This window comes from Lemur catta, chromosome 2 (assembly GCF_020740605.2).
Source record: "Lemur catta isolate mLemCat1 chromosome 2, mLemCat1.pri, whole genome shotgun sequence".
Taxonomy (NCBI): domain Eukaryota; kingdom Metazoa; phylum Chordata; class Mammalia; order Primates; family Lemuridae; genus Lemur; species Lemur catta.
The window spans coordinates 102,600,951-102,614,377 of record NC_059129.1 but is presented as its reverse complement, the minus strand read 5'-3'; the positions used below and the strand labels follow the sequence as shown (position 1 = coordinate 102,614,377).

Here is a 13,427-nt window from a genome sequence, read left to right as displayed (position 1 = left end):
TCTGGCCTCAAGTGATCCTGCCACCTTGGCCTCCCAAAGCGCAGACCCTCCACTTTAATATCTTCATGTAGAGCTATAATTATATTGGTATATTGTCAGTATCTCTATAGCACAAATTATCTTGTACTTAAAAGGCAATGGATTATTGAATAGGAAACAGTATTTCCTTTCTTTCCTTTTTTCGTTTTTTTTTTTTTGAGACAGAGTTTCACTCTGTTGCCCTGGCTAGAGTGCCATGGCATCAGCCTTGCTCACAGCAATCTCAAACTCCTGGGCTCAGGTGATCCTCCTGACTCAGCCTCCCAAGTAGCTGGGACTACAGGCATGCACCACCATGCCCGTTTTGTTTTTTTTTTATATATATTTTAAGTTGTCCAGCTCATTTCTTTCTGTTTTTTTAGTAGAGATGGGGTCTCGCTCTGGCTGAGGTTGGTCTAGAACTCCTGAGCTCAAACGATCCACCCGCCTTGGCCTCCCAGAGTGCTAGGATTACAGGAGTGAGCCATTGCGCCCGGTCCAGGAAACAGTATTAAATAGATTTATCTTTTTTATTTTTGCCCTATGAAATGATTTATTGAAACTGATTATGTTGGAAGTAGAATTAAAAAAAAACAAACAAAAAACCCCTACTGTCAAATAGAAATCCTTAGATGCTCAATGACAGCTGTAAATCTTTGTTTCTTTTATTTTTATTGTCTAGAAAAACAAGAGTAGGTGAAGTGACTCACATATGAAAACTAGTAATTATTTCTAATATTGAAAAGATTTCCTTATACAAGTATGGCACTGTGACAAAATTCCCCCGGAAGGGATTGGCCAAAGTTCTTTTGAATATAGCAATTACACCATTTCTTAGAAGCTCATTTAAAAACACATTCTATGTACTAACTCACCATTTGGAGACAAAGTCACTGCAGGCATTGAGTGCATACTGGGTTCTGCTATATACTTGAAATCCACCGGGATATCCCTAAAAATTTAGAATAGCATGCATATCAGAGTAAGTAATTTTAAAAAAGTACCTTTAGAAGAATTATATCCAAAACAAAAGGCTAATATCCAAATAAAAACAAACTCTTGAATTTATATATTTAATAGACCTTTAGTGAAACTTCCTGGAAGAAGGAAAATCACAAAATGGTATTGTATTACTTATTATAAATCTTTTAGTTTATTAATGACTATCCTTTATGATATATAACAGTGTCAGTGATTTTGTTTTCTATTTTATTTAAACTTTGGCCTTTATGTTAAAAAAATCTGTTACTTAAAGTTCTGTAATAATGAACTCACCTAAAAATGTACTATGGTAGGCAGAAGCAAGATGTCTGAGGCAAGGTCACAGGGAAGTATTATTTTACCAGCCAGTCAAGCTCAACTTGTTGTTACTCTGTGAGTGGGTAAGAGTGTTACAGAGCTTTCAGCAACTCAAGTGGATGTCAGGCAAGGCTATAGGGACTGTGAGCTGGTCTAGCCATCCAGAAATGACTAAGGCCAGGGAGATTAAGTACCAGCTTGGTACGTGGACTATTTTCAGTTTACATGTAAAGCACTTCAAATGTGTACAGTGCAGGAGAAAAAAATTAAAAAAATAAGTCTCATGTGAGAGATATAAATACTAAAACAAAAACAAGAATCCAAAACTAGTCACCTAAATTTAGAATCATCAAAAGTTCTAAGTACCTTTTCATTTTTAATATTCTCCACGATAAAAATGCTTTAGCAATTCTGAAAGGATTTTTGGTCTTGTTGCTTTTCGTGAGACCAGAAATGTTTTTGTACAGCGTAATATGTGGGAAATGTAATCTGAAGAATAACATAGAATATGGAGCAGCAATTTCAATTTCAAACTCTGATTTGAGTTCCAATACTGTCATTAACTGGAAAGTAATAATTTGCCTTCATATAAGCATTTTCTTTATCCATTTATCCATTTACCCAGCAGTAGGAGCAAATGATTAGAAAAAAACTTCTGTCAGGGTCTTGGTTGGAGGAATATTTTCTGGTGTGACCTGGGAAACAACACCATCTGTCAGATCTCCAGTCCTTTACTGCTGTAAGTCACCAGTGAGGACTGACATTCAGAATGACCAAAATGTATTAAAAAGAACCGCAATATAAAAAGAGTTTGTGTTTTTTTCCCTCTCCATGTTTATTATTAGTGGCTAATAATCTTATAGCATGAATTAAAACATAAGAGCATTTGAAAATTAAATTAACCATAGTTCAGGTTCAGTAAACAAATTCAAATGGACACTTCATTTGATACAACAAATTCTAGAACAAGGAATAAGTCTGAACTACCTTGCAGACTTCTAGTAAAAATGTCTGTTAGGCATCGTTATATTTAATAAACACACAATTTTCTAATTAGATACTGTAATTCAGTATAATAAGCTAGTAAGTAACTCATATGTTATAAATAATCTTCAGTTTGGAAATTAATTCACCAAAAAAACCCTTAAAAAAGTCTATGAAAATTTAAAGATAAAAGATAAACAGTGTGCCACACTTTGTAAAATTTTCTTTTAAAAATATTTTACCAAAATAAGTACCTTCTGGAGAAAACATTTCTATGACATTTTATGCATTTGGTTGGTTAAAATGCCCTAGGCTGCTGAATTCTAATATAATCTCTATTCTCCTTCAGAACTACCTAAATGTTAGTTTATATAGTATTGTTTAAGAAAGCCCAGTTTCCTTTGGTTTGTTTTCTTGTATATTATGGTACTCTAAGCAGGTATAGGGTACAGTAAAAGTTTGGCAAACACCACTTGTCTGAAGGCCCCAGAGTTGCTAATTTTCCTATAGCTGAGGCCAACTCTCACTTTGAGGAGGTCAAGGCCTTCCTTCCCTTCCTATGCAAGCCGCCTGTATCACTAGCAATGGCTCCTAGGAATGGCTCATGCACTGAAGCACAGTTCTTGGGATCCTGTGCTGGTTTTTCTTCCTACTTGTCTTTGTAGCAAGACTGATCCTCACATTTATTAATTTCTCACTAATCAAATGCAATACAAGTTACCTTCTCTCCCCACCAGTCCCTTCATCTAATTAGCCCCTTCCATATGATCAAAAATTCAAGCTCAGGAATCAGTTTGACCTGAATATGAACTCTGACCCTTTCATGTCCTATATAACCTTGGGAAAATTACTTAACCTACCTTAGTTTCCTTATGTATAGAATGGGAATAACAAATGTACCTATCTCATAGGATTGCTTTGCATATTAAATCAAATAGTTCACATAAAAATGCTTAGCATAGTGACTGGCATATAGAAAGGGCTCAATAAATATAACATCATTTTTTTTTTTTTTTTGAGACAGAGTCTCACTCTGTTGCCCGGCTAGAGTGAGAGCCGTGGCGTCAGCCTAGCTCACAGCAACCTCAAACTCCTGGGCTTAAGCGATCCTACTGCCTCAGCCTCCTGAGTAGCTGGGACTACAGGCATGTGCCATTATGCCCGGCTAATTTTTTCTATATATATTTTTAGTTGGCCAGATAATTTCTTTCTATTTTTTTAGTAGAGATGGAGTCTCGCTCTTGCTCAGGCTGGTCTTGAACTCCTGACCTCGAGCGATCCACCCGCCTTGGCCTCCTAGAGTGCTAGGATTACAGGCGTGAACCACCGCGCTCGGCCTATAACATCATTAATAATTACAACAATAATGACTTCTTTAGATATTAAGTGCATACTGTGTGCCAGGCACTGTGTTGGTGCTGGGGACAGACAGTAAGCAAGACTGACACCGTTTTTTTCCCTCAAGGTTAAGAACTTGTCGGGAAAGAGGAACAAATCAGCACAAAAGTATGCTAAAGCTGTGGAAAGCAAAAAATAGTGTAGGATGACAGAGAACAGGCTCTGGGGATTGATCAGGATGGCTCTGATAGTAAGCAAGGGACAAACTGAAATCTAAAGGATGTCATCATTTCAAACAAACAGCACCATGACTTTTTAGGAGCATTTCTTAAGATCCAAGAGGAAATAAAAAAAGAAGCATGCTGATATCACCCTTAATTTAATAGAAAATATTTGCTGATCAGTGCTTTACTTTAGAAAACACACTCAAGTCTTCTTAAGCCCTGTAACAGCTACAACATTTAAATATTTGCAAATTTGTTTTATACCACTCTACATTTAAAAATGGAGCTGAAATATCACCTGAAGGTAGAAACATCTGAAAGTTTAAGTATAATCAAACTGGTAAAATAAAGAAAACAAAACCAATCATATATATATATATATATATATATATATATATATATATATATATATATATGAATATATACATATGTATATATAGTTGTTCTCCAGAGTATTGTGCAAATGATCTAAGGTGGCTCATATAAAACTTGTGTCTTCATCAGATTCTCTGTAAAGAACATTTCTGAAGTAAGAAAGATTTTAGTTACAAGGTAGTCTCAAACCATGGACCTTAAGGATAATGCTATACAGTACAGTAACTCTCCACTAATTGGGGGTAATCTGGAGGCGTGTAGTGGTGGTGGTGAGTGTGGGAGAAACTACAGTTAAATTCCATTAGGTCTTCAATTACCCAAATTGTCTTGACAATGGTTAGGGACCTGCTCAGCTCCCTCAAGAGATTCAGTTTGAGGAGAAAACCACTGACTATGTTTCAAGGCTTCCCACTTCTTCTTAAAGTAGAACAACTTCTGGGGGTGGGAAGACACATTTTCTAGTCCTTGCTAGGCTGTAATCATGGTTGAGCCGTGCTTCATAACTGACTGTAAAAACAAGCTGGGTTCCATCCAAACATTCATTTTAGCAAAAGATTAGTATGCATTTTTTTGCAACTAAATTATAAAACATGATCTACAATACTTAATTAAATTAGCTTTAATATTGCTTGACTTTAGAAAAATCTTCTTTTCTCTAGGACAGCAAAATTAACCAATATATTATGATTATATTCTACGAGTAAAACATTTATACAAGGGTGATAATATGGTGCAACTTTCAGCACTGAATAATCATAAAGCAGATGTTTACAAAGTTAAGAAAGACACCCGTATTTTCTTTGGGTTGGTTCTGAGGCCAAGGTCTTATGCTTAATTCCCCGACTTCTTGCCAGTCATTTTGCGAAGATGAATAAAATACCCAATAAAGAATGTAAGAGAACAATACAAATCTATCATCACTGTAAGAAAAACAACTCAAAATACACATCTTTGGAAAGACTGTCCAGACTACGAAGGGTAGCATATTTAGATTTTTATATCCATATTGTGGGTACTTAAACAATTAAAACTGTTTGACTGATAAGCCCGGATCACAGTTGCAAAAATACTCAAATAATTTCATATTATCAGGCTTTGTCTTTGGCTATAAATTTTTTAATTACTTTCTTTATATAAATCAGATTTTCTACTGATAGAAACTCACCATTCCCAAACTCTTAGGCTCTTATCATCAGATGTGCTCACAAATCTCCTATTCTCATCAACAAAAACAATGGTGTTGACAGCTCCCAAATGCCGATCATATTCCTGCACAATTTCTCCACTTCGAATGTCCCACTACATGTCAAATAAGAGAAAAGGTAAAGATGGAAGCAGAGCAGATTTATGAAAAAGAACAAGGACCATAATTCTGGAAAGTGGAGTGGGAAAAGATCTCCAACATCATGTTTTTATGAATTTACTGTTTTCTACTAAGAACTGAGCATCAGCAGTCCTTAAGAGTAGTGAACATTAAATGAGTTAATATTCCTTATTCTATCCCCTGATATAACATAAAGCTTATGAATCTTAATAAAAATACTGGAAAACACTTACTTGCACAATCTTCTTATCCGACATCCCAGCCACAAAGAGATTTTGCTTATCTTCATCAGGATTGAATTTGACACAATAGGGCACTTTTCGGTTTGTAAATCTTGATATACACTGTCCTAAAACCAAAGATTCAAGTAAAATAAATTTGACCACTACAAGATGACTATGAGATTAAGATCTAGAGGTCATTTGCTTAATAAATTTTGAGAAAGAGCAGCCTGCTTGCTCTTTACTATAAACTATATTGTTCTTTTTCACAGATTTTAAATGATTAAAAATATGTTTTTCAAAACTAAATCTGTATCACCAATGGTAGAATAAATTATAATTCCATTCATACTAAGGAATATTACAAACAATAAAAGAGAACAAACTACCAGTACAAGCCACATGGATGAATCTCAGACATTATGTTGAGTGAAAGGAACTAGAAACAAAAAAGAATATATGGTATGATTGCATTTAAGAAGTTCAAGAACAGGAAAAATGAATTCATAATGACAGAAGTGGTTAGTGGGAGTGGGTGCAGACTAGAAAAGGGCATAAGTAACCCTTACTGAGTACTGGAAATGTTGGGATATTTTGAGCTTGGTGGTAAACAACTGCATAGATATGTTTACAAGAAAAAAAAAAATCACTGAATATTTATGCACTTTATACACTTTACTGTAGGCATATTCTATGTTGATTTTTAGAAGAGTCCACAGGATGGCAGTCTTTCAGTCTTGGCTACACAGTAGAAATCATGGTCCATAGCCTGGACCAATTACAGAAGTAGCTTAGCTCTGATGGTGGGACCCAGGCATCAGTAATTTTATAGCAATGCTAAAGAGGTGAAGAGCACAGGCTTGGCATCAGAGAGACCTTGGTTTGAACCCCACTCTGCCACTTACCAGCTGTGTGACCCTGGGAAAGTTACCTCTTTAAGCCTTAGTTTCCATACCTATAATGTATTAATAGTACTTACCTCATAGGCATATATTAAGATTGAAGGAGATACTGCATATCAATGTTTACTTAGCATTATACCTGGTAAACAGTGCTTAATAAATATTAGCTGTTATCACTACCCTTAAACCTTAGTAAGATTAAAAGATGATTTTTTAATTATATAAAAATTATATTAACCACAACATACTGATGCAATTAACATGGCTGTGAATATATAAAACCAACTGTGCCATGGAAGTTCAGATCTACATTTTAATCAAATTTGAGCAATTACATTTAATCCTGTTCATCAGACATTTATTGTGTTTCTATTACGTGTAATGCACTGTTCTAGGTTGATATAGGGGAACAAAAAGATCAATTACATGGTCTATGGAAGCTTTCAAATTTTCTTGTCTATCAGTAATGTTTGCTTTATATAGTGTATCTGGTGGAAACAAAGTTTCACAGTGAAAGAGCTACTTAAACAGTTTCAACCCTACAAACACATTTTGTGGTATTAGCTGATAGTCAATGGTATGAGAATTAGCAGTCAGAGAAGGAGCCATTTTGCCACAAAAGACCACTTATACTGTTTCATATAAAAATGATAACTTCTAAGATTGATATGTATTAGTATAAGTGAGCTCTTACCTGTCTCAGTGTCCCAGAGCTTCAGATATCTGTCATACGCTGCGCTGAGGAACTGTGTTCCTGCAGTATTAAAGCAGATGTCCCTAACAGCTTTACTGTGACCTAAAGGCAGAGCCAATAGAAATGGCAGTGAGATGAAGTTTTGTATCTTCTCTTAAAACATAAACACCATAAAGAGAAACAGCATTAAACGGTAGTTCTCGAGTCAGGCTGTGAATCAAGGTCACTGGAACCCCATCACTTAATTTACTGGCTTAGAATATGTTATGTGTGGGCTTCGGAGTGTGGGTGTTTTTTTCCCCTTTAAGAAGCTCCTCAGGTGATTCTGATGCATAACGTTTTGGTAAGAACAAAGGAAAAGATCTAACTTTTTTTTTTAAAGTTTGTCATGGCAATCTCTTAATATGCAGTGCATACAATTGATGACTAACCAGCTAAGAATTATTGCCAATTAAAGAAATGACTGCTGAAATTTTGGAGGTTCGCTCTCAGATTGCTCACCAGGCTGGAAGTAAAAACAAAGTGACCTAAACCTAAAGCTCAAGAAATTGTAGCCCTTGTTCAATAATTGTATATTTCTGTGATCACATTACCAAATTTCACAAACCGATTCAGAATCTCGGAGACTAAGCCTTTTTGAAAACTATAATATTAGCTTCTGTTTTGTTTTAAGATGGCATTTAATTTTAAGGTGCTGATTACGCTTTACGTAGAAATCAATCTTGCCAGATCAATCAACTCTTTTGAAAGTTACAGGGACAAATAAAATGTGGCTAAACAAAACCAGAAACTTTCCTATTTTTATTACCCTATGACCAAGACATGTACAGTTGTACAAAATGTGCATGGCACAAATTGTCAATCACATGTGGCAGCCCTAAACTACCACCACCAGTGAACTCCCGTCAGGCAGTATGTGCCACTGCAATTAGGCATTCTTTTCTAAAGCAGGAGTCCTGGTCAGAGCTGCTATCCTTGCTTCCTAAGGAGGAAAATTTCAGTTTTTCACTAAAAAATGATCTTCCAGAACAGGGGAAACAGATGGGAACCAAATACACTGTGTTTGACAGAGACATTTTGTTCTCCTACATGCAGCTAAGAGCCTTTCCACAAGTTTTCCTTCAGGCTGTGGTGGCATCTTGGGCAGTATTTATTTGGAGGGAGGCTCTAAAATCATAACAAAGCACTGCAGAACTGACTCCCACTTTAATCTAAAAACAGAGCCACTATCATGTACACAGAGTTTCAACATGGTACAGTTAAATTTGGAAAGAGTAGCCTTCACATGAAATTTGACAAAGACAATAAACCTGTCTCTACCAAAAAGGCTGGTTGTCAAAAAGCTGTCCTCCCTTTGGCCCTCTTATTTTCTTCAAAAAGTTCTCTCAAACTTATCCTTTTGCATGCTTTAGCTGCCAATTCCCAGCCTCTCTTTAAAGCTCAACATCTAGCTATCTAATTGCTTACTGGACATTTTCACCTCAGTACCCCAAAGGCAGCTCAAATTCAATGAGTCCTAAACCTCATCATCCTCTTATGTTCCCTCTCTTGGTGAATGGCACCACCATTCCTCCAGCAACCTGGGAGTCACCCTAGATTTCTGCATCACTCTGATCACTGACTTCCCATTACTAAATCCTAGTGCTTTTAACACTTAAGAGTTCCTTTCTTCTCTATTTCTGCTGCTTTGGTTCAGACTTTCATCATCTCTAATTCAGATCAATGAAATAACCATGTAATTCATGTCCCTTCCTCCAAGCTTGCCCTACCAAAGCATCCTCCATATTGCCAAGTGATCTTTGTAAACTTCAAATCACGTTGCTTTCCTGCAAGAGCTCTTTAATGGCTCCTCAATGCCTTAGAATAGAGTGTAAACTCTTTATTAAAGGTACACAAGGTCATCCACACTCTGGTCCCCCTCCTGCTACTTTTGTCTGCTTTTGTCTCTCACTATTCCCCATGCCCTGGCAATCCTGAAATATATGTGGTTCCCCCAAAGTGGCACGTTTCTCACATCACTTTTGCTTTTGCTTCTGCTGCTCTCACTTGCTAGTTCTCTTTATCTCCCTGAGGAGACTTACTCCTCCTTCCAGACTCAGCTCGAGTCTATGAAGACTTTCCTTTACATCAACATAGCAAAATTACTGTGAATGATGTCATTACTTCAAAAAGTCTTCCCAAACAGATTTATAACCAGAGAGAAAATAAATATTACCAATAAATGTTCTCAAACAGCGCCGGTCTCCGTAAACCTCCCATAGCTGGGAAAAAAAAAAAACAATACATGGAAATACTAAATTTAATAAAAGCCTTTCAATCAATGACAAGTCATATGCTGGCTATGTGTGTGCATATCTGCATGTGTACAAGCGATTTAATCGTTAAATATTGCTTGACACAGCTACTTTGTGTTGTACTATTTGGAACACACACAAACTTCTTAAAACTAAGGAGTTTTAAAGATCTTTACATCAAAATATCAAGAGAACCATAGATGGACTTAATTCAGATGACTTCTTATTTTTTATTGTTCTTTTCTGTGTTTTATATATTTTCTATGATGAAAATACTACAAACTGCTTTTAAAGGAATTAAATGATATTAAAACTGCCATGTATACAATATTTTGATACTGACTTTTTACTTTTCTGAAGTAATAACTATTATAGAAACCATATGAAAATGATGACATAGAGTAAAATAATAGGCTCACAATTTTTATCACATCTAAAGTAGATTAATATAATAGCTTCGAAACTAGCTCTATTTTTGTCTGCCTCAAATCCAATCCTCAACAGTGCTGCTGGTGTTCTGAAATAGAAAGCATTTGCTGGCTACCCAATGCCAAGAGGATATAGTCTCAGTTACTGCAGCATACCAGGCAAGGGCCTCTGAGACCTGGTCTCTTGCCATGACTGAAATCATTCTTAGTCTCTTAGATTTTAAGCTCTAGCAACCACAGAACTGTTGTAGTTTTCAGCATGCATCATACTGATTCATTCTATTCACTTGCCTCAAACACACTCTACTTCCGGCCCCCCAACCCTTTACTTAGTTAACCTTCCTACTGAGGTATGCTTCCTCTTTGAAATCAGAGTATCTTGTGTCTGCTTCTATAATAATCATTTATATCACAACAACATGATCACCCTAAGGGCAGGGACAGTGCCTTAACAATTTTTTACCCACAGCCCCTTGCACATAATAGGCATCTAATAAATGTTAATAAAAGTGAACTAGGTTGGTCAGAGAGAAGACCATCTCAATTAACATAGTCTATATAAAGTAAAAGTTTAAAGGAGATAAGGGTTTTTACTCCAAACTGCTGGTCTGTCATTTTAAGCTGTTAGAGACAAATGCCAAATGGTTGCTCTTATCAAAGGAAGCTGCCTTTATATGTTGTTAATACCCATGAATTATTTACAAAGGATTAAATTTTAATGATTCAACTTTCCAAGCCCCAAGAGCACTATAGAGTTGATATTTATTGAACCATCATAATAGTTCTTAACGGTCTGAACACAGAGAAGACACCAAAAAGATAAGAACTATCCTTTCAGATTAAAAATGTTTTTTCAAGGCTTTCTTCATATTCAAGTTGACATGCATTGGTAACTGAGGTTTTTTCTACCACACATTGTATGGCTGAACAGAACTAAAGGTGGAGCTTCTGAGAACAGAAAAAGTGGGAGGAGGGGCTGGGAGCATTTTTGCTACTTGGTGTCTACTAGTACCTAGAAGAAAAAGGATGAATTACATTGTCTACTCTCTAAAAATAGGATTTCTATCATGTGTCCTCTCTACCTCATAAGGTTCAGAGAAACAAATGAACTCAGTTACCTATCCAAAATCTCTATAAAAGTGCATTATTAGTGATTAAATATTTAGTGTCTGAAGCCAAAGTTTCTGGATTACATTCTAATAGTTGTCTATGCTTAAAAAAGAGCCTAGCCAATCGAACCACAGAGCCATAGTTGAATCTACATGTTTGGAAGCAGTTCATAAATCGCTGCATTCATGGGGCCCAAGACAAAATAATTAGCTTCTAATTGCCTAACAAACCCAAATTTATTTATAATTAACCGAATAGATTTAATGAAAGAACTAGCTTTGCAGCACTCCTATTCTGTTACTGAAAACTCACCTTGATTTTACAGTCCATGGAGCAAGACAGCAATAAATGGCCGGAGAGAGGAAACAATCTGACTGCACTGACGCCCTATAAAAAGGTATTACAGTTATCAACCAGAAGCATTCTAAACATCAGCTAAAATTAAGCATCAAGAAAAGACAGTATATTTTAAGCAACCTAATTTGCTATTTTTCTTCATTCCAAAAATCATGCCCTAGAAGAACCTTCATTAGTATTCCAGGAGCAGGCCTTATTGACACTAAGCTTTTGAAGATTTTTTTTTTTTTTTAACCTTCAATATTGACTTCCTCACCCAAGGGAATCCTGAGTTAATCAAATTGCTAATGCCTCCACTTCTCTTCTTTCTTTTACTTAGTCCCTTTGGTCTTTGCAAAAAGCTGGAAATTATCAGTTGAAATAGTGCACACGACAAAGAATATCAATACCAAAAGTTTTCATGTATTTTGTCTCTGCATTAGTTTCAACATTACCATAGTTTATGAACCAGGAAGCATCTGATTTCTGAAAGTCTGATAACCACAAGAGCTAACACAAGATTACTGAGGCTAAGCAGAAGACTTGGTGCTAGTACCAGCCCACTACTCACTGATTTGGTGCCCAAGAGGAAGCAGAATGTGGCAGAAACTTGCGGCGAAGGCCGGGGCTACAACAACGGGGCAGGACACTGAACCATGAATGCTATGTCATGACCAATTCAGATAGCCTTGAAGACTGATTAGTCATTTGTGACTGACATGTGTGGGCACATCCAGAGCCTAACTCAGGTTTATCTTCAATTTCACTTCCCTGCATCTTTACTAGAAATACTGAATGTTACATATCAATAGCTGAAACTATGTTGGCTTCACTATTATAACATTACAGGAAACAGAAACAAGCTACTTATACTTACCTTTGTGTGCCCAGACCACACATGAATTTGTTTTTTGGGAAGGTAACACTTTTCAGGTGGCACAGCTGACCGCAGGTTAACACCAACATCCTGAGGTATGTGAAGATAGGACCTGCCTTGATAGTCATACATTTCTTTAACTGAAACAAGAAGGCAAAGGAAATCAATGAACAAATGTAAGCCATAGTTATGAAATCTATATTCTTGAAGTATTTTATTCATAGGGATATCATGCTCTATTAAGGTTTAGGTAATAACACTCTGATGATGTTAAGATCAAGAGTCAGCTAAGATTTAGCTGCTTGAAATCATTTGCTATCATTTACAACTGGGGGTAGTTGGAATTCCTAAATATCCCAAGATTATTAGACCTTTAAATAAGATCTATACTTCATTACTCAGTTACACATTTTAGTGATATATAATAAAGACTTCACTGCAGTATAATTACAGTGAGGGAAGAAAAGATAAAACTTGGGCCTTATGAGTCACTGGTAAAGAATCAGAAGCAAAACAGGATAAGAAGGAAGTTAAAACAAAACAAAAAATATCAACTATCCTTTCCCCCTACTTTCCTCTTTTATGCCTTTCTGGTTTCTTTTAATTTCTGTTTCCCCACTTTCACTACAAATTTTACAATAAAGTCATCTGTGGAAATTAAATTACACAGCATACATAAAGCATTTAGCAGCATGCCTGGGAGAGAGTCAGTACTCAATAAATGCTGTTATTATTATGTTATTGTTATTGTTATGGTTTTAAGCACCATAATACCGAATAGACTCCTTGCAGATAAAAAAACTTGAGGAACCCAACATGGCATCATCAAATCTAAATATCTGATATATAACAACAGAATAATTAACATTATCAGTGCTGAATTATACTTGACAGTTTCAAATACTCACTACATAATTTCTTAAATATAACTAATTATTAAAGAACAGGTACATTGTAGACTATTTGTAATTTATTTTGGTGACTATGCATTGAGAGTCTTAAT

General features: G+C 35.9%; 1 protein-coding gene across 1 annotated transcript in view; it reads right to left on the bottom strand.

Annotated features, from left to right (window-relative positions):
- Window positions 1-13,427, bottom strand: part of CDC40 (cell division cycle 40) — a 44,191-nt gene that overhangs the window by 4,765 nt on the left and 25,999 nt on the right. Inside the window, exons 7-13 of the mRNA XM_045544174.1 lie at window positions 12,425-12,564; window positions 11,524-11,598; window positions 9,595-9,640; window positions 7,380-7,481; window positions 5,796-5,911; window positions 5,404-5,537; window positions 894-970 (exon numbers count right to left, since the gene is read on the bottom strand). Of these exons, the coding sequence (XP_045400130.1) occupies window positions 894-970; window positions 5,404-5,537; window positions 5,796-5,911; window positions 7,380-7,481; window positions 9,595-9,640; window positions 11,524-11,598; window positions 12,425-12,564 (690 nt within the window). The remainder of the gene's footprint in view (window positions 1-893; window positions 971-5,403; window positions 5,538-5,795; window positions 5,912-7,379; window positions 7,482-9,594; window positions 9,641-11,523; window positions 11,599-12,424; window positions 12,565-13,427) is intronic.